Below are 22,138 nucleotides of genomic sequence, written 5' to 3' on the forward strand. Positions count from 1 at the left end.
TTCTAAGTGCTTTACAAGTATTAACTTAGTCTCATCACAGCCCCAGGAGGCTGGTAGTAAAATTGTCCCCATTTTATAGACAAGGACACTAAGGAACAGAGAGGTTAACTAACCAGCCCAGGGTCACCCAGCTAAAAATAATAGTGTAGCTGGGCTTTGTATCTAGGCCATTTGGCTCCAGAGTCTGTGCTCTACACTACAGGGTGGAGTTGGTCTGTAATGAGAGTAGTTTTGTGCGAAAAACTTTAAGAAATAATGAATCAGAATGATTTTCATATAAAAATATGTGTGCATATCTTTAAACTCATGATTTTGACTGCCAATGACTAAATTATGTCCATGTCCTTTACAATTTCAAAAATTACTCTGTCTCTGATCGATTTAGTCTCCTGATTTTTTTCTTTTCAATTGTTAGTATTTTTAGAAATTTCCCATAGTGAGAAATCACTGATCTAAAATTCTGTACAACTGCGTAACTTTTCTAAATCATATGTTTTTATTTTTTAAGAACAAAAAGTGTTCTGAGTCAAACTCAAAACTATAGATTTCTCCTCTGTATTTGATAAGAGAATAAACGTGGAAATTTGGTGCTGCTTCTTCATTTCCTGAAAGTCAGCGACTTGATCTGGGAAATAAAAGGGACTAGTGAAAGTGAGTTCCTTTAGTATGACTGTTGAAGGAAGTATTTTCTTTTTTTGCTTCTGAACTCCTCTCCCCTAGCTTAGCTTTGTCAGCAAACAACTTTGATATTTTCTTTTTGCCATAGATAAGAAGGTGTCCATGCACAGCATTCTTTTCCCAAATATTTCGGTTTAAAGTTAATATGTTTCTATAATAAATGATGTTTTTTCTCGGTCCTTACACTTTTTGTTCTAAAACATTTTATTTATTTCTTAAAACAAAATGATATATTGATGTGGACGTAAATGCACAATATGTAATTATTTCAGGAGCCATTGATTGTATACTTAGGATGGACTGTATGGTCTGTGAACAAAATTGATTTTAAAAATATATATAATAGTAGGGGATAAGATGCATGGGATTTTTTTTTTTTTTGTAATGAAAATATTCCAAAACTGATCGTGGCATGAACACCCAATTAGATAAGATACTGGGAACCACTGACCACATACCCTGGATGTACTGTATGATGTGGGAGCACATTCCAGCAAAACTGCTTAGAAGAGAAAAAGCAAAAATGAAAACATCATGAGGGAAGTAACCAAGAATATGGCTTTTATTTCTGTGCATAGGATAAAAATCTAATTACGTCAAACTGAGGTTAAGGTAGATTGAGATATAAAATTTAATTGGAAAAGACTGATTTATGTTTTCATTAAGGGTATTTACCTTTCTTCTGTGATGTAATTTACAACTGTGGCTAAGTTTTTCAAATTCAAGCTAACGAACATAAGCAGCAGGTGTAGTCTGAATTTGTAAACTATATAGATGAGTTGTCCTTAGATTAGTTGGTAGGTGTCTACATATATAATATTGACAGTATTGGTAAAAATAAAACACTTTTCGCACTTCTTATAGCCTAAGATGAAGAAACACTTTCTCTTATTTTCACACAGCCCAGTTTTCATAAGGAAACCAAATGTAAGTGACTTGAATGTGACCTTCTGACATCACTCTGATGCTCTTTGTCGCTGTGTCGTTCTGTGGCAATCACCTCTCTTTCAGTAATTTATGGGGCCACGGGTAGATTCCTACAACATTAAAATAAACCCTTTTAAGGTGTTGAACTACATAAACATATTTTAAACTTACTCATTTCAAGGGACTTTAAATGTTCTTCTGCTGGTTCTAATTTCTAGATTATCCTTCTCTCCTCAAAATGTTTTACAGATTTTTACATTGACTGAAATTAACTTAGCAGGTGCTTTCTTAAAAGGAGTGTGAAATGTTCTACTTTTTTTTCCTTGAATATTTTCATTGAGGAATCTTCACACACATACCGTCTGTGCACAGTACACAGTCAGTGGCTCACAACATCACCACACAGCTGCCCACTTGATCCTTACTCTTGGTTTGCCTCGTGGTGAGTTAGTGTGAACCTAACCAGTGACCCATAGAAGTTTCTACTTTAGAATTCCTTTAAGTCAGTAAATTCCGTTTATAAACAATGTGCTTGATGCTGTACAGATATTGTCAAGAATAAGAAATGATTCCTGATTTTTATGGCCTAAAGTTAGTGGAGGAGGCAGATGCCTAGGTAGTTTAGCTGAGAGTAGACATTGGGTAATGAAGTAAAAAAAGTGCTGTGAAAATGCCATGCAAAGTATACTCTTTACTATTTTACCTCATTTTCTGATTTGCATTTTCTCACTCTGTTTGTTGTGACTAATTAACTATTTCCCAATTGGATTTAATTTTTTTGCATTATAGACTTTGCAGCAATGGGATTTATTAATGTTTTGTACCTTATTTTGTGGTAGAAACTCTTGGGCTCCCCCTCTCCCCAGATTATGTAAATGAATCAACATTTAGACCCTGAAGTACAGTTGTAATCGGTTCTGAAATATTTAATGACTTGATTATGCAGTTTTGGAGATCCAAGTGCTTTCTTTTCCTTTTCTCTTATGGGGATTTTAGTCTTTATTAGTATCAACGCTTTAGTGGACAGTGGGGAAATAAAAGAAACACACATCAGTCATGTTCTGTCCCAACAAAGACAGCGTGGGAGAGGAGTCTTAAATTCAGAAGAGTTTTGATCCTTGAAATTTGAGAGTCACTGGTGATTTTTAATGATTCAACTTCCCATCTATTTCCCAAGATAGTCAAATAATTATTTTTTATTCTTGAAGCTACCATTTTCCACTTATTCTGTAACAGGGAATGGAAGGAAATAATTTTCTAAGCATAATAGGACATAGGTTAAGAGAGTATTTCTCCTAGCTCTGGGGTATGTGTTTGTTTACGAAAAAGTAATTCCTGGGCCCTACTCCAGAACACAAAAAGAATCAAAGGACCTGGTTGTTACTGGGAATCTGCATTTTACATGTAAATCCCAGGTGATTCATGTGCAAAGTCTGAGAACCACTGGGTTAGGGGAACAAGGTATGTACATCAAATTGCTGATCGAACTATAAAATCCAGAAGAGAGAATATAAGATTCTTATGTATAATGGCAGGTAAGTAATCATTATTACTCTGTCTTTAAAGAGAAAAATAGGTTAGTAAATTAATTCTTCATTATCCAGTTGAGGCTGTTATTCTACTGTTGATATATTATTTATTGAAACATCAGATAGGTAATTTTAGGTCTTTTACACCAACATTATTCAATAGAAGTATAATACAAACTATATATATACTTTTGTAATAAGTAAAAATAAACAGGTGAAATTAATTTTAATAATATGTATTATGTAAACCAATATGTCCAAGATACTGTCATTTCATCATGTAATCAATATAAAAAATTAAGATATTTTGCATTCCTTTTTTCCTTAAATCTTCAAAATCACTGTGCATTTTTCACTTAAAGCACAACTAATTTCAGAATAGCCACATTTCAAATGCTTACTAGCCTTATGTGTCTAATGGCTCCTATACTGGATAGCGTGGTTCTGTGATCACCTCCATCAGAGAGATAGCATTTATATATCCTGAGTGAAGTGGGATGGAAAGAACTGGCAAAATAGGGAGCATTCTGTCTTCCTGGAGGCAGAAACATCTGAGAAGTTTGAAAGTTACTCTTGCTTTTAACTTGTTACCATTAATGAGCATTTTCTTGCTTTGTGCTTCTTTAGAGAAAAATATTTTTGGAGGGGTTAAAGGCAAGTATCAATTTTAGGTTTCTTTAGCATCTCAGAATGGTAGAAGTTGGCTGAAGATTATAATTTGAATTGGAGCTGCCAGAATTGGTTTTAGGACATTTTTGCAGCTATGGCTATATTAACATGTAGGCATCTCTAGTAGTTTGATTGCTGCCTGAGATGGGGTAGTTATTAAAGATCTTCAGAGTTAAAGAAAATCATCAGTGATGTAAATGATCTCTTTTTCTTTGGACTGCTGTCATTAGGTGGCTACTGTGTCAGAAAAGTCTCGTATAATGGAGCTGGAAAAAGATCTAGCATTGAGAGTACAAGAAGTAGCCGAGCTCCGAAGAAGGCTAGAGTCCAGTAAGCCTACAGGTGATGTGGATATGTCACTTTCTCTTTTGCAAGAGATAAGTTCTTTGCAAGAAAAGTTAGAAGCCACCCAGACTGACCACCAGAAAGAAATAGTTTCACTGAAGGAGCATTTTGGAGCCTGTGAAGAAACTCATCAGAAGGAGATAAAGGCACTTCACATGGTAACAGAGAAGCTTTCTAAAGAGAATGAGTCGTTGAAAAACAAGCTTGATCATGCCAACAAGGAGAACTCAGATGTGATAGCTCTGTGGAAGTCAAAGCTGGAGACTGCCATTGCTTCCCATCAGCAGGCAATGGAAGAACTGAAGGTGTCCTTCAATAAGGGGGTTGGAACCGAGGCGGCAGAATTTGCTGAGTTAAAAACACAAATAGAGAAATTGAGACTGGATTATCAGCACGAAATAGAAAGCTTGCAAAATAAACAAGACTCTGAACGGTCTGTTCATGCTAAAGAGATAGAAGCCCTAAAGACTAAACTAATGAAAGTCATTAAGGAAAAGGAGAACAATCTGGAAGCTGTCAAATCGAAACTGGACAAAGCAGAAGACCAACATCTGGTAGAAATGGAGGATACGTTAAACAAATTACAGGAAGCTGAAATAAAGGTAAAGGAGCTAGAGGTACTGCAAGCCAAATACAATGAACAAACCAAAGTTATTGATAATTTTACATCACAGCTCAAGGCTACCGAAGAAAGGCTCTTGGATCTTGATGCACTTCGGAAAGCCAGTTCCGAAGGTAAATCAGAAATTGAGAAACTTAGACAGCAGCTTGAGGCAGCCAAGGAGCAGATTAAAAATTTAGAGATTGAAAAGAATGCTGAGAGTGGCAAGGTTTGTATTAACGTCCTCCACCTTTCTTTTCCATTTGCTGTTTTAATTTTGCCTTGAACATTACTTTTGAGTTGAGATAATTCATCCTCTAAATTCCTGATTTAATTAAAGCATATTATTTGGTGCTAATAATTCCCAGTTGAATATGGTATCTTCTGATATCTTGAGTATGGTTTCATCTGAGGAGATTAGAGAAAATAATGGCTCAACTGTGAATTTATTTTGAATGTTAGTTTCCTATTATTTGGGCACTTTATCTGTTACTTTGTCCCTGGGCAATGTTGTGGTTTCCTCTTGGAACTTGTTCAGTCTATAATCTCTTCTTAAAATAGAGAACTCCCTAAAATGATTGTATTGAGTTAAGATAAGAGAATGAGTGCATGAATAAGATAGAAACTTTTAAGATCAACTCCTTTCCCACCTTGTCTTTGGGGTTATATATAAAAACTAAATAGGAATTCCAAGTGCTACTTGACTGTTATAAATTAACATGCTGTGATAAATAACAGTCACAGCAAAATGAAAGTCAAGAACTTTGAGCTCTTTGCATTGTTACTTTTTCTGTCTCACTGGAATTTTTTCCAATGAGAACACGCTCTCTTCCCTGCCTTTTTAAGGAAAGACTAGCCGAGTGAACTTGTGGTCAAGGCATAGGAAATATTGTGAAACATTCGTCAGCTACATTTCTTACTAACCAGCTTTGTTAAATGTCATCTTCATTTTTAAGGATTGTTCGTGGAGTGAACATTCTTTCCCAGTCCTCCTGCCGCTAGTTGAGGTGCTGGTATTGATGCTGAGTGTTCTGAGCTTTTTGCGAGAGAAGCTGCTCTGTTGGCAAAGAATGAAGGGTTGTGATGATTAAATGGGGGAGAGGCGAGGACAGACAAACAGCAAAAATCTGCCAAGTAACTGTATAGTTGGAGATGACAAACTGGTTACCAGGAAATTTTTCTCAAATCTCCTCTGGTGGTTCCAAAATATCAGTCAAAACACAAAAAATTCATTAGAAGAGAATATGTAGCTAATGATTGGTCCACTTTTTTTACATCAAGATTTAACTTTAGCAAGTTCTGATGACTATTGTCTAATGGATTTTAAAAATTTATTTTATTTTAAATCTTGAAATATACTAAGCATACAAAAAATATAGATAATATGTACTAACCATCCCTCTCTGAAGGCTTGTGAAACCTAGAAAATGAAATTGCTCAAGTAGCTCATTTAAAGTAAGCTTCTGCACTTTCTACTTTGGATTATCCTAGTATCTCAAATTTGGGTATAGAAAAATAGTCTATTTTGACTATTTAAAAATAGCCATTAGGGTGGGCAACCGTGGTTCAGTGGCAGAATTCTCACCTGCTGTGCTGGAGACCTGGGCTCAATTCCTGGAGCCTGCCCATGCGAAAAAAAAAAAAGCCATTAGACAAGCATATCTGGAATTGATTGTCTGAACAGTCATCATTTAATAATTGGCTTCTTAGAATTAGAAAAAAAAGAAAAGAAAAAAGACAACTTTTACCCATGCCTTGGTTCCTTTTCAGTTCTCTTTTGCTTGTTTCTTATAAATGTTTTACATTTGTTTTATTTTTTTCTCCTCATTCATTTTTGTTTCCCTTTTGTTCATTTGCTTTTATACATGTAACCATGTTAGGCTAGTAGCATTACCAAAGAGCTCCAGGGGAGAGAGCTCAGGCTTACTAACCTTCAGGCAAATTTGAGTGAAGTCAGTCAAGTGAAAGAAGCTTTGGAAAAAGAACTTCACATTTTGGTAAGTACCTTTTGAGAATCTGATTTTCAAGATTTATGCCATTAGAATTGTTCCTACTTGAAAAAATCTCCATAGAGAAAGAAATATTGCAGCTAATTTCTTTCTCCTTCATATTGTTGTTTTAAATTGAAAATGTTAGTTATTGGCTGATAAATACCTTCATCGAAACCATGAATGGGTGGTTCCGTGGTAGAATGCTCTCCTGCCACACAAGAGACCCAGGTTCAATTTTCAGCCCATGCATCACACCCCCTCCCCCCAAAAAACAAAACCAAACCAAACAAAATCTTGGGAGAGATCGGAGCAAACCCAAACTAGCGATAAAGGTAAGTATTCCTTTTTTATTTTTTAATCTATCCTTTGCTTCTAGGAATGCCCTGATGTTGAATGTTATTGAATACTTAGTTTTACAAAATACGAGTACCTTCTGCATTAACCTGTCGAACACAATTGTATTTCATCATAACAGCGACTTTGTGCTGTGCCTCCTCCTGCTTGCCTCATGACTGTATGGAATAGCCAGCAAGCCAAGCATCCCAGTCCTCAGCACCTCATTAGTGGGGCAGGATGCTGTCTTATCCAGTGAATCCAAAGAATTCTTTCTTACGACTCAGTTTATTTCCCCTCAAGAAATGACTTTTCCTTTCATATATGTCCTCTTTTCTTAATCCCAGATTGTAGGAAATGTGTTTTTTTCTTACCTTTTCTCACCCTTTTCCCCTCCCATCTTGCCTCCTGCACCAAAATCAAAAGTTTAATGAAAGCTAATAAAAGATGAGCAGTGCCAAAAGGGCTAGATCATGGAAAAAGAAAGTCATAGATTAGGGAGAAACTAGGGAGGGTAAAGGTTGACGGCAGGGACTCTGGTGTCAGATCCTCCAGATGACTTCCTGTCCCCTAATTATAATCTGCTTCCATGTAAATAACAGTAAACAAAAGTGGATGTTTTTTTCTTCTTTAAATGCCAGTATTACATATTTCTATGATTTTGTGTATAGCTACTGCCACATGTGGGTATAAAAATTTAAATTAATTAAAATTAGACAAAATTTTAATTTAATTTAATTCCTCAGTTGTATTCGCCCATTTTAAGTGCTCAGCAGCCACTGTGGTTAATGGCTACTATCTTGAACAGCACAATATAGAACATCTCCAATATTATAGAAAGTACTTTTGGACAATTTTGGTATATAGTATTTCAGCTACGTTGTAAGGAAAAAACTGCTCTGGGCATCTTGATTTGTAATACGTTTTTCTTTGAGAAAATCTATTTTGAGTTCTACGTCATCCCAGTGCCTTCCTCCAGACTTTTAAATGATGCCTTTCTTTTTTGTAATTTACATTATTTAACTCTATACATTGAAGGAAAAATATTCCACCTGATATCTGGCTTAGGGCATAACACATGTAGTCAGCTTTGTGGGCTTCGAAGAACTTTGGCTTGTGCGTCCATCATTGAATAGAATTTCATTAGAAATTCCTACCTTAAAGTTATCTTGCAAAAAAAAAAAATTGTCTTGCATTGTCTGTATTTTAGAGCTTCGCCTTCTCTATGAGACCAAAGGAAGAAAGGTTTATTTTGTCCAGAACCTAAATTTTCTGTAGCACATAATCTAACTCAGTCTGTCTGGATAGATCATTTAAGCAACCCAAACACAGGGAACCCAGGGTAAGAATGAGGGCCTGTAATCCTATATAGCTTATTGTAATACCTGGATATATCCCAGAGTATATTAAGTAGATAATCAAAAAGTTTTGGCTACGTCCCTTGAGGAATGGGAGAAAAAATATGGAACTATTAAACTTTACCACTGGGAACCCCCTGATACTGTGTCAAACATAGGGGAACCTAAATCAGTAGACCAAGCCGTTGATCTTGAGGCTTGCTCTTGTGAAGTTTATTTATGTAGTGGAAAAGCTCAGTCTAACTATAGGTATACCTAGGAGTTACTTCCAGAGGAATTCTTTTGTTGTTCAGATATGGCCTCTTTCTCTTTAAGCCCAGCTCTGCAAGTGAAATCATTACCTTCCATCCCTGTGTGGGACATGACATCCAGGGGTCAAAGTCTCCTTGGCAACATGGGAGATGACTGCCAGGGATGAGCCTGGCCCTGGCACCATGAGATCGATAATGCCATCCTGACCCAAAGAGGGGAAAGAAGTGTAACAAATAAGGTATCGGTGGCTGAGAGAGTTCAGAGTCGAAAGGCTACTCTGGAGGCCACTCTTATATGAGCTTCAGGTAGACATTGCTACCTATCATAGTCTGCCAGATCCCAGCCAGAACCATTCCTGCCAATCCTAAAGAACACCCAGGGCATTATATAAGATTCTACAAAGGTTCCATGCAGTAGTGTAACTTTCCAGAAACCTGCAACCTCCAGGTGGGTTCCTAGACCAGATAAATTCTGAAATGCAAAGGGCCCAGCCTCTCCAGAACATCAGCTAGTTCCATCTCCCTACCCCATATTATCGACAGCTCCTTTCAACTTGAAAAAGTTAGAATGGCCACAGCCCAAATAACCTTAAAGAGTAGGAGAAAGGTCAAAGGAGATGGTGGAGTTATACAGAGAAAGTAGGGTTTAATAAGTGAATATAATTGCTGAATCATTACATTGATATTCTTTTAGTCTTCAGAGTCTTGGAACAGCGAATAGTAAAAACCTAAAATTGTGGAATTATAACTGATACCAAGCTCTAAAATCTGTTCTACAACTAATTGTTGTGATGTCCTTTGAAATTTGTGCTTTTTTGTAAATACGTTATTTGTTGTAGTTTGCTAGCTGCCAGAATGCAACACACCAGAAATGGATTGGCTTTTAATAAAAGAGGATTTATTTTGTTAGTTCTTCAGAGGAAAGGCAGCTAACTTTCCACTGAGGTTCTTTCTTACGTGGGAAGGCACAGGATGGTCTCTGCTGGCCTTCTCTCCAGGCCCCTGGGTTCCAACAACTTTCCCAGGGGTGACTTCTTTCTGCATCTCCAAAGGCCTAGGCTGAGCTGCGAGTGCTGAGATGAGGAATGGCGAGCTGCTTAGGCTGTGCTACGTTGTACTCTCTCATTTAAGCACCAGCCAATTAAGTTAAACATCATTCATTGCAGCAGGCATGCCTCCTAGCCGACTGCAGATGCATAACAGATGAGGCTCACGTACGATTGGCTGCTGTCCTCAGCAACAGAACTAGGTGCCTTCACCTGGCCAAGTTGACAACTGAATCTAACTACCACATTATTTTTCACAAAAAAGAAAAAGATGTTGATTGTGATGAATGCACAGCTATATGATGATACTGTGGACCGTTGATTCTACACTTTGGTTGACTATATGATATGTGAATATATGATATATATCAATATAATTGCATTAAAGCTTCAAAAAATTTGTCTTGGCAAATTTAGCCCCAAATTCATCTCAGGGCAACTGGGAGAGTGGCTTTATCTTGGCCTATTGTAATGTTTAGAAAAGAAAGGCTGGAACAGTAGGAGAGTGAAGAAACTTTAAAATAGAAAAAGTAGCTGATACAGACCTAGATTCAAGATAACATGCTCAGATTACTCTCAGATATAAACAGTTTCAGAGCTCTGTGTTCCTCTCAGGCAGATTTCTGAAGAGGTCAGCTGTGTAAGGGTGGCAGTGTGAGAAGAAAGCACACACATGCACCACATGCTTGTAGTTGCACATGTACACACAGTGCAGATGTTGGTACACACCTGTGCGTGCCGGCATCTGTATGAGTGTACCTGCATATGTACACTGTATGCACACCCGCATATGCAGACCTCATCCGCATGTGAACAGTATGCACATGGCGGTAACTGATGCCTGCGTATTCCACGAGAGCTGGTTTCACTGAAACAAAATGTAGGTAGTATTGTAGAAATAACTAATAGAAATGTTTATCTTTACAATTTGAAATCTTCTATTCTGAGCATCCAATTCTTTTTCTTTAGAAAGAAAAGTTTGCTGATGCTTCAGAGGAGGCGGTCTCTCTTCAAAGAAGTATGCAAGGTATGTCTTATATGATCAGGTCACTTTAGAGAATGTCATGTTCCTGCACTGGGGCTGGTCTCTGGAGTGCACAAAGAGATGCTGCTTTAGTCTAATTTCAGTATCCTGGAAGTTTCCACAGCTCAAAGGAATACTGGATTCCATTAGCTTCCTGAAGCCTCAAACTCCCAACTAATTCTTTCTTCTTTTGACTTAAGGCTTCTTCCATATTAAAATGTAAGTATACTTGGGAGAAGTATTATGTTATTTAAATGCTAGTCATTGGTAGCATTATTGACTTCACTGGAGGAGGAAATCGAAGACTGGAAAAGTGCTGCCTGGTGTCTGTCTAAACCACAGGTTTGGGGAAGGCAAAGAGATGTGTACTCCTTTATAATAATTTTTGGTTTTGATTTGTAAATGGGACCTATTAATATTGCTATGATTTCAAATCTCATAAGCATATGTTTTAATTTGTTTGTAAGATAGCCAAGCTCTAGATGGCTTATTAAATATGATATAGATTAAACTTTTTATTTTGTCCTAAATAGAAACTGTAAATAAATTACACCAAAAAGAAGCACAGTTTAACGCGCTGTCTTCTGAATTGGAGAAGTTAAGAGAAAATTTAGCAGGTAAGAAGGATGACTCTTACTATTATATGTTAAATATAGTAGGCTTCAAGATAGTTTTATTATTTTATGGTAACTATCTACTCTTCAGGCTTAACTTCTTTCCTCATTAATTGTGATATAGTATGATAAAATACTTGTTTGAGATCTGTCACTTTCAGTAAGTTTTATTTGTTCTATTTTTTTAAATATTGCCAAAATCCAAGCACTTCTTACCACTTACAATGCTATTGTTGGCACAAGCCATTATTATTATTATTATTTTTTTTTGCATGGGCAGACACCGGGAATAGAACCCAGGTCTCTGGCATGGCAGGCAAAAACTCTGCCTGCTGAGCCATCATGGCCTGCCCCAGCCATTAACTTTTATCTGAATTATAATTGACCACTTGGTCTCCCTGCTTCTTCCTTGTCCCCCATCAGGCTGATCACAATGCAGGAGCCAGGGTGAGCCTTTTAAAATGAAGTCAGGTCATGTCATTTCTCTGCTCAGAATCTTCCACTGGCTTCTCATCTCACTCAGAGTAAAGGCTGTGGTCGTCTTGCCAGTCTGATCTCATCTCTTACTCCATTTCCTCTTGTTCCTTCCACTTCAGCCATATTGACCTCCTAACAGATACTTAAAATGCCTCAGGGCCTTTGTGTTTGTTTTTCCCTCTGCTTGTAGTACTCTTCCTTCAGGTACCTATGTGATTTACTCCCTCCCTTCCTTCAGGTCTTTACTCAAATGTCACCATCTCAGAGAGACCCTATCTAAGATGTAAACCCCTAATACAAATGTTTTCTTTCTTTCTTTTTACTCTTTATTTTCTTACCATTTACTTTATTTTGTTTATTGTCTGCTTCATTAGAATGTCAGTTTCATGAGGGCTATATGCAAATACACCCTAGAACAAGGTTTGGCATGTAGGAGGCTCTCAATCAATGTTCGTTGATTATAACACTATAGTGCTCTTCCTTTTTTTCTTTATGTATTCAGATATGGAGGCAAAATTTAGAGAGAGAAGTGAAAGAGAAATGCATTTGATAAAGGCAAAGGAAAAACTGGAAAATGACATTGCTGAAATAATGAAGATGTCAGGAGACAATTCTTCTCAGTTGACAAAAATGAATGATGAATTACGTCTGAAAGAAAGGTATATATAAATGTGTTAATGAAAGTGAGTGCTTTAGATTAGGCTCAGAAGCAAAATCTACATGGGAGGGAAACCTTTGAATTATGTTTTAAAGTTTCCTTTCTCAGTTCCTTTCTATTATTACCTCACTATGTCCTTGAATAAATTATTTAACCTTTTAAAATGGATTTTTACCTATACCACTTGCAAAGAAGGCCAGGTATTTTATGTATAAACCTTTCAATGACTTGTAAAGGAAAGATAATATTTCACCAATGGCAATAATGTATTTTACATGCCATTAAAATATTTTTACCCAGTTTGAATTTAATGACAGATAACATTTGTTAAGGACTTACTATGTGCCACGCGCTATGCTAACACCGTTATGGAATTTTTTTTTAATTCTCACAGTAATCCTGTGAAGTGGCTTTGTTGTTATTCCCATTTTAAAAAAGAAGAAACTGAGATTTAATGAAGTTAAGTGTCTTACCTAAGATGATACCTGAGGTCAGCTCTGCCTGTTTCAAACTTCATCACCTCAGGCAAGACACTTAACTTCATTAAGTTCATTTCCCATCCAGGCATTCTGATCCCTAGCTCTTGCTGCTTTTATCACTACATTGTACTTCCCCAGTGGCGAAGCTTCTTTAATCATACCTGCTCTAGTCTTTATTCTGAGGTTCTTGTTTTGATTTTTTTTAAAAGCTGTTATATAAAAATCATGTTTTATTTTGTAAAGTATACATTTTTAGAGGACCTTTCAGGACCCCTGGAATTCTGATTCTTTAAGTGTTAATACTTGCAAAGTTATATTTATAGACAGCCATTCGCCCACACACAGCTCAGCCCATGGGTGACTGGTGATTAGGCCTTGGTTTGCCAACTTCAGTCAGAGTCATTGGGTGGAGCGTGCAGCTGCACAGGTGGTTAGGGCAGAATGCCTTTGAGAAGTTCCGCTTGTGTAGGTGCAAAATCCAGAGATACCTCCTGTTTCTCTCCTGTGTTCTCTGATTCATTTGATAGAAAGCCAGTTCTCTTGCTTGATGCTCCATGTTCTCTGTACATCTTTGTTGGACTGCATGATTATCTTTCAGCTGGAATTTCAAGTTATTTAATGTCATTTTTATATCTTGTGGTCTTAGGAGGCACTAGAATTATTTTTTCATTATCATCACAACTGTTAAAAATTATTCTTCTGGGCAAGTCTTTTTATGTCTTTCAGATTTTATTAATTACTTAATGGCTTTTATAATCATTAGCATAAGTCCTATTAATAACACATTTTAAGTATAATTTTAGAATTTATTTTTTATGAAAAATCTGATACCTTGTATTGAATCTTGTTTTAGATATGTAGAAGAATTACAGCTAAGACTTACAAAGGCAAATGATAATGCAAGTCTTCTGCAGAAAAGTATTGATGAAGTAACTCTCAAAGCTAAACAGAGCCAGCACGAAATAGCTAAAAAGCATGAGGAAGAAAAGAAAGAATTGCAGAAAAAAATGTCAGACCTGGTAAGCAGAGAATAGGCCTGTTTGTTGGCACGGAGGTAGAAGGGCAGTAAAAATTTGTCTAGCTCACTTATTCTTTCATTTGGGATTTCTGCAGGAAAAGAAAATGGAAATAAACCACAATCAGTATCAGGATCTGAAGGCCAGGTATGAAAAAAACAATTCTGAGACAAAAACAAAGCATGAAGAAGCCGTACAGAACCTAGAAAAGATGCTGTTGGATAAAGAGGAAAAGCTGAAGGCTGCACATGAGGAGAACAGTGACTTGTTGCAGGAGATGGAGGAACTGAAAAAACAAGCTGACAAAGCCAAAGTATGTTACAGGGGAGAGTCATGTTATTGTATTACTGCTTGCTCTGGTTCTGCACCAAGGCTGCACGGGTGCTTAGAAAACACCAGCAGCAAATAGGAGGAGTTAAGTTGGCTTTGAAAAATAATAAGCTTTTGAGTGCATGACTTAATGGTGAATAACAATTCCTACCGCTTCCGGTGTTTCGTTCAAGCTACTGGTCTTCTCTGAGATGGTGATGACAGATCTTTCCCCTGAATGAACTGTGTAGCCATCATCTCTTGTGCTGCTTGTTTCCCAGCTGTCACAAAAGTTCTTATGTCGCCTGAGCTCTGTCTGCCTGTTTGTAGTTGCCTCCATTGTTTGGAAAATGTTCCAACATTTCCATTATTCTTGGCCATGCTCCCTTGCACTAAGGTTTGGAGAGATATGCTGCAGAAAGGCAAAAGGCAGAAGCCAAGGGAAGCAAGTGAGCAGGGACACAGAGAAATTGAGAGAGAATGTGGCTGAGGGAACAGAGCTCTTATAGGAAGATTTAGAACAGAGAACTCTAGAGAGTGCTTTTACATAGCTCCAGGAAGGTACCATGAGCTTGTTGACAAGGGAGCTGGTTTGATGACAACGAAGAAATTCTTAGTATTAAATGAAGTGGAATTTTATGTGTTGGATTTCATTTTATGCTGTCAAGGCTTTATCTTTGCCCCCAAATATATTTTTGATTCTCATTATTGAATGAGGTTCAGCCATCCTACTACCATTTAACTTTTTATTGCTAAAAGAAAAGTAAACTTTAGTCTTTATTTTAAACTATTAGAGAAATGTCTATAAATGACTTTAGGAGAAAGAAAATATGAAAGAGCATATGAAGGGCGTGAAACAAATCCCATTGAAAACCTCTGTTAGTTAAGTGGACCATGCGTGTCTGACATGCATACACACACACACTCTGCTGGAACCTGTGAACTGGCTTATGCCATTCTAGATAAGCTGATGAATAGATTTTTCATTTATTTATTCTTATTTAAGAATCTATCCCAAGGGTTAGCACTTTCTCCAGATAGTAAATATTTTTGGCTATGCAGCTGTAAGTCTTTGTTACAACTACTGAGCCCTGATGCTGTAGTATGAAAGCAGCCATGGACAACATGTAAACAAATGGGTATGGCTGTGTTCCAATAAAACTTCATCTATGAAAACAGGAGGTAGACTGGATTTGGCCTGTGAGTCATAGTTTGCTGACCACTGATCTCCATGCCATACACTGTGATGGACTCTGGAAAGATAGCAGTGCATGAAGCGTAGTTCCTGTTTCAAGTTGCTTACAGTCCAGTGGGGAAGTCTGGCAAGTAAACAGTTATGGAAACATAGGTTCACCCAGCCTGGTCTGGGGGACTCATGTTGGGGTGACAAAGAGGTGGTCACTTTTCTAAAGAGGTCTCAATCTAATAAATGAAAGATATTGTCCTTATTGTGTGCTGTCAGCACAACAAAAAAGTATTTATTGAACCTGATAATGATAAAATATTACTTTCTTGTTTTATTCCTAAGCCACTGTTTTCCCTTATTTGATGTGCCATGAGCTCTTGATGGGGACAGTCTTCTGATAGATAAATCATTAGACTGAAAGTTTTAACATAGTTTGAGCATACTGATTTTTATGGAGATTGACAATTCATTAGACTAGCTGAGCATAAACGTAACCTTTGTTAAATAGATTTCTTTTTATTTTGGAATACATTAAATATACTTAGCAATTACCACATGGATTATTGTTCTTAGTGAATTAACTCATTAAACTTGAAGGCTTTATTCTAGAATTTTTAGAGTTTTATTCCCATGTAACTTAAATATAGCCAGGCTTTTTTCCCTGTTCCCTGGTTTAAAGGCTAATGGTTGGTAGCTGTGCTGCCTAGTATAGTAACTACTGGCCACTTGACCATTTAAATTCAAATTTGTTAGAATTTAATAAAATTACAAATTTAATTCCTCTGTTGTACTAGTTACTTTTCCGGTGCTCAATAGCCGCATGTTGCTGGTGGCTCCCATATTGAACATCATTGGCTGGTGAAATTATTTTCTAAATGAATACATGTTTAAAACCCATTTATTTTAGCCATTAAAGCCTAGAAAATTAGACTGTATTTTTAATAAGTTAGATATGATTCTGGGACCAGATCAGTCTCAGGTCAGTGATTGCCCTTTAAATTAGGTCCTCTTACTAACTGAAAAGCAAGTTTATTCTCCCTTGTTCCCTCCCTCCTTTTCATGGTTTAAAAAAACAACCACAAAAAATCCACATTTGCAGTTCTTTGAATTGTAATTTTAAAAGGTAATTCTTCAGTGAATCCTTTCTACGATAGAAATAACAAAATGGCAGGACAGAATTTTACTCCCTTCTGTCAAAACCAAGCTACTGTTTTTGTATAATACTCTAGGTAGCTATCAAGAATAATTTCACAAGTTGTTTTGAAGATGAAATAAGGTGATACATAAGACTTTTGCAAACCTAAGCTTGTTTTGTATTGTCCTTGCATGGGCTTTGTTTATCTAGTTTCTCTTCCTTATTCAAATAGTCTCTGTGAAGTTTATTATATAAAAAAAATTTAAGCTTTCATAATTTAGTTATTTGCGCTTGCATTTGTCTGCTTGATTTCATTTTTTGTTTCCATTCTTTCCATCTTTTGTTTCTGTAGTCGCTAACCTATTTGTTAACATCAGCCAAAAAAGAAATTGAACTAATGTCAGAAGAGCTGAGGGGTCTGAAATCAGAGAAGCAGCTTCTTGCACAGGAGGGAAATACTTTAAAGTTAGAAAAAGGTTCGCTTTTATCAAAGCTTGTAGAAGTGGAGGCCAAAATAACTTTACTTCAGGATGACCAACAGAAACTATGGTCAGTAAATGAAACTCTTAATTTAGAAAAGGAGAAAGTCTTGGGAAAAAAGCAAGATGCTGAAAAACTTTACCAGCAAGAGCATCTCAGTAAAGAAGTGCTAGCTGTTGAGAGAGAGCAATTACTCAAAGAAATCAGTATAGCAAAGGAAGAACTCTTGAAGGTAAATATGGAAAATGACACTCTGCAAGCTTCCAAGACAAACATGCAGACTCTCATAGAAGAACTTGAGTTCAGCAAAGATACTTTGCTAGCTGAATCTGAGAAGGACCGAGAAGAAAAAGACCACCTGGAAGATCAGATCAGGAGGCTTGCTACTGAAAATCTTGTCTTGGTTAAAGATAAGGACGAAATTATTCAGAAGCTTCAGAGCTCTTATGAGGAGCTAGTCAAAGATCAGAAAACCTTGGTACAAGAGATTGACGATCTCACGGCTGAGAAAAAGTCAGCTTTAGAGAAACAGTCAAGACTTGATAACATGTGCCTAGCCTTGAAGGTAGAGAGAGATCATCTCTTTCAAAACAACAAAGATCTACAGTTTGAGAAGGACATGCTGCTTCAAGATCAAGAAAAGCTGAATGCCAGCCTGGAGGCCACCGTCCAGGTCAAACAGCTGCTCAGCACAGAAGCAAACGGGCTACGCACACAGCTGGATAGCGCTAATAAAACTCTGAGAAAAGCTGAGCTGGAGATTATGCAACTTCAGGCTACAAATACAAGCCTCACCAAGCTCCTGGAAGAAATTAAGACCAGTCGGGAGATCACTGACTCTGAGTGCATCCAGCTTCTGCATGAGAAAGAAACCTTGGCCTCATCTGAGAGAAGGCTCTTGGCTGAAAAAGAAGAACTTTTAAATGAAAATAGGATCATCACTGAAAAACTGAACAAATGCTCAGAAGAGGCTGCCCATGTTGAAATGAACCTGAATAAGCAGCTTACTTACTTAACTTCTGAGAAGGAGGTGGCTTGTCAGAAAATGATGAAGCTCAAGAAGCAGCATGATAGTCTCTTGAAAGAAAAATCTGTACTGGAAATGCAAAATATAGATTTACTTGCAGAGAGAGAGAATTCCATCAAAGCCATAGGCGACCTTAAGAGGAAATATGATCAAGAGTCTGCAAACAGAAGAATAATTGTACATGAGAAGATGAAACTACTTGGTAATATTGATGCTTTGAAGAAAGAGCTTCAAGAGAAAAAAAAAGAAAACCAAGAGCTAGGAGCCAGCAAGTATGATCTCTCTTTGATGTTGGAAGAGGTTCAAAATGCCAAAAAGAACCTAGAAAAAGAACGCACTAACATATTGCAAGCAAAAGAGAGTCTGGATGTTGAACTTCAGGCTTGTTGTTCTGAAAAGAATATTTTGCTGAGGGATGGGTTGAACCTACAAGAAGAGTGCCAGAAATTAAATGAAGAAATCAATGAATTAGAGCAGTCTTTAATCTTAGAAAAGGAAGCCAGAACAAAGGAAAACGAGTCATCCTTGTATGAAAAGGATAAACTCCATGGGAGAATTGTGCTCCTGGAGCAAGAAGTGGAAGAGTTAACAGTATGTACTAAGGAGCTCCAGTCTGAGAAATTTGTACTCATCCAAGAGAAGACCATATTGGAGCAAAAAATGGTGGAGATCATTAAGGAAAAAGAACTCTTAAGTGCAGAAACAGCTCAACTTGCTGCCAACATAGAGACTCTGAAAAGCGATTTTGCTGTCTTGTCCAAATCCAAGTTAGAACTGCAAGAACTACACAGCTGCCTCACCAAAATCTTGGAAGACCTCCGACTGAATCACGAGGTAACCCTGGCTGAACGAGCCAAGGTGATGCAGGATAACAAGAGCCTCCTGGCTGAGAAAAGAGAAATGATGCTGAAAAATGATGAGCTTCTGAAGGAGAAGGAAAAGCTAGCAGAAAGCTTCTTCATACTTCAGAAAGAGATTAGCCAATTGGCCAAAACCAACAGCCATATTTCAGCCAATCTCCTAGAATCTCAAAATGAAAACCACACTTTGAGGAAAGACAAGAGCAAGCTTTCTCTTAAAATTAGAGAGCTTGAGACTCTTCATTCATTTACGGTAAAGTGAGAGGTTCAGGTATTGAGCACCTGGTCTACTAACACTGTGTACTAACGTTAGTGGCTTAGGTGAATTTTCTTCATTTCCACATAGAAAAATCCACCCCATCAAGTCAGTTGTTTATATCTCTCTAACTTTTCACTACAGTCAGAAGAGATGATTCTTTCCTAAATGTCTAATCGCAGTAGTCCCTATCCATTTGCAAAACAGAACAAAAACTGTGAATGAAGAAGATTTATATATTTAATTTAAGGCAAAAATTTTTTGTGACGAAGTTCAAAGTTAACTGTAGTTCTCAAAGGCTTAAGAGCCATACTCGGATGGGGCACATACTGAAGTATTATTTTCTGTTTGACTTTTAACTGTTTCATTGTGTTTATCCATTTTGGAGGTGGAAGATTCCACTGAAATCACCATAAAACTGATAACAGGTAACATATAATAGAGAATTCCCATAAACTTTAAGCCAAATGAAATTTAAGCAAGTGCCTGAAAATATTTTATTTTTATTCTTTTTGATAACTATCAGCTAAGGACTTGCTGCCATATGCATATTATCTTTTTTATTCACAGCCATGTTTATATTCATTGCCTACAGCTACTCTAGTAGATTTTTCCATCATATCCTTCTTATTAGACACTTGGACCTTATATTATCATTGCCCAAATAATTTTTATTTTTATTTGAAAAATTTCCATTCTGAATTCTGAATGGTTTCAAAAAGCCCCGAATTTAAAATAGCATATTTTAAGCTCAAGGCAATTTATGTAAGGGTTAGGAGAAAATTCAGCCATTTAAAGATGTAATTCTTTATTCTCACAAATGTAAGTCAGAGAGATAAGCATGACTACTTGGAACTGGCATTGGAAGAGGGGTCTGGAAATCATGAAAGGGGTCTGGAAACTTATTCTACTTCAAAGTAAAGGCCATGAATGTCTGGTTCTGTGGGTTGGTGACTGATTCACATTCCCTTTGTCACTCCCGTCACCACACAGACACTGAGTCAGGGACAGCTGCACGGGCAGCAGAGCCTGAGCAACACCTGAGCTGCTGGTGATGGGTGTCGCACTTCTCATTGCACTTTCTTTTATTCAGGCTGCCCAGACAGCGGAAGATGCTATGCAGATAATGGAGCAGATGACCAAGGAGAAGTCCGAAACCCTGGCCTCCTTGGAGCATACCAAGCAAACAAATGAAAAACTACAGAATGAAGTAATCAGATTTAAATGATTTTTATACAAAGAACAGCTTCTCAACTTCATGAAATGTTTAATCGCTAACTCAGAATTATTTATTTTTTCAAGGGTGGCCATATACAGGTTTGATGTGTTTTAGCAGAGTTGAGTGTACACCAAAGCTATGCTAATATTGAATAAAATATATTATTACTTCATTACCTGTTTTGTAGGATGAACCTTAAACTTGAGGGAAATATCTGATTAGTGTGGTTTTCTCATATAACTGTTTGGGTAAAGAACTAATGAGAGAAGGGAACTGATAGCATTATCAAGCTTTTGTATCCTTTATCTTTAATTATACATGTTTTTTTTTCTTCCTCCTCAGCTCTCCAGCATTGAGGCACTAAATTCCATCCTTCTCAGCCCTGAGTTTGACATAGACCTTTTCTTGGCATTATTCAGTACTAATTCCCTTTTGTGTTATCTTAAGTTAGTCACTTCTGGGGCTGGAATAAATTTGTGGCATCAAGTTATTTTAATTCTTTCCAGAAGTAGCATTTCTCATTTTTCCACCCTTCTTTGATTCCCTATTACCTCTCTCCCTCCTGAGACCAACACTTTCTTTCTTTGGAAAGCTGTTAACCTCCATCCTAAGCAGATAGATTCATTGAAGCAATTATATACAGTTCTGTTGAACTTCAGATGTTTTTTAAAGTGATAGGCAAGAGAGATGTTAAGGAGTTAACGCAAGGGAGAGGATGGCTAAATTGAGTAGCTTAGTATAAAGCTAGACCTTCTCATTATGACAGGTCAGAGACTGACATTTATGAAAACATGAACATTTTAAGGTAAGTATAGGGTAATTAAATAAAATTTGATGCAGAAAGGGGAGTTCATTTACAAAATTGATCATCCTAAGAGAAGACAAGCTAAAAATATTTTAAAATCATAGATGATAATCAAAATTAATCAAATTTAGAAGCTAAAGTAAATGAGAAGAATTTTAGGGAATGTCTCTAACCTTTGAGAATGGAATCAGGGAAAATTTTGTCCTTCTGTAACATAACCCTTGCTGTCTTTGTCGTAGCCAAAATATAAGACAAGATGAATCAGTTTTTTGGATCCATTGTGATGTTCTGTTTTTCTTGTTCTGTGATTCTGGAATGTTGGCATTAAAAGGAACGTGATGGTGTTAAAACTAGCAAGAGCTTCTGTAAGACTCCTGACTACATGCTGTATGACATGGAAAAGTATCCCTGACTATAGGAGACAATTACACAAGGTTCAGAAGCCAGCAGTGCACCAGGAGTACACACGGGTGTACTAGATGGCCCTAAGGAACCCCTCTTCCCTGGTGGGGGCTCTACCCTAGAATCTGGCTACCTGCAGGAGCCTGTGAATAGTCACATCCCCACTCATTTCGGGAACACACCTGGCTTTTCCACCAAAGGCCAGGCCCTAAACTGTCTGCATCTCCTGTGGTTTGGTGATGGGGCCAGTGTGTGTGAGTGCCATTTAGTCTTGCTACATGGCTTTTTCCTTTGACTGATTAAAGTTTAGATGGATAACTAAATCTTTTCCCATCTGCAGATATTTTGATTTAAACAAATAATTCTTCTACTGAGGACTGTGTAAATTTGGTATTGACACTGAAAAATATCATATCTTAAATTTCTTTTATAGGGAAGGAAAGGGATTTCCATTACAAAGAAT

At 37.1% G+C, this 22,138-nt stretch overlaps 1 protein-coding gene and 1 long non-coding RNA gene across 5 annotated transcripts in view; one reads left to right on the top strand and one right to left on the bottom strand.

Moving 5' to 3' along the window:
* CLIP1 (CAP-Gly domain containing linker protein 1) overlaps window positions 1-22,138 on the top strand; it is a 124,631-nt gene that overhangs the window by 59,501 nt on the left and 42,992 nt on the right. For 3 of the 4 annotated variants that reach the window (XM_077159726.1, XM_077159727.1, XM_077159728.1), the window contains 8 exons: window positions 4,034-4,978; window positions 6,630-6,746; window positions 10,698-10,755; window positions 11,286-11,369; window positions 12,346-12,502; window positions 13,834-13,999; window positions 14,094-14,309; window positions 20,343-20,459. In XM_077159726.1, the coding sequence (XP_077015841.1) occupies window positions 4,034-4,978; window positions 6,630-6,746; window positions 10,698-10,755; window positions 11,286-11,369; window positions 12,346-12,502; window positions 13,834-13,999; window positions 14,094-14,309; window positions 20,343-20,459 (1,860 nt within the window). Of the gene's footprint in view, window positions 1-4,033; window positions 4,979-6,629; window positions 6,747-10,697; window positions 10,756-11,285; window positions 11,370-12,345; window positions 12,503-13,833; window positions 14,000-14,093; window positions 14,310-16,978; window positions 19,247-20,342; window positions 20,460-22,138 lie in introns of all 4 variants that reach the window. The other variant, XM_077159725.1, reaches the window with a different exon arrangement.
* LOC143683565 (uncharacterized) lies at window positions 1,221-21,559 on the bottom strand. The gene is made up of 4 exons (XR_013175535.1): window positions 21,447-21,559; window positions 6,335-6,370; window positions 5,674-5,806; window positions 1,221-1,715 (listed from the first exon to the last, which is right to left on the bottom strand). It is a non-coding gene; the product is annotated as an uncharacterized LOC143683565 (long non-coding RNA).

The sequence above is a fragment of the Tamandua tetradactyla genome, chromosome 5 (genome assembly GCF_023851605.1).
Source record: "Tamandua tetradactyla isolate mTamTet1 chromosome 5, mTamTet1.pri, whole genome shotgun sequence".
NCBI classification, from domain to species: domain Eukaryota; kingdom Metazoa; phylum Chordata; class Mammalia; order Pilosa; family Myrmecophagidae; genus Tamandua; species Tamandua tetradactyla.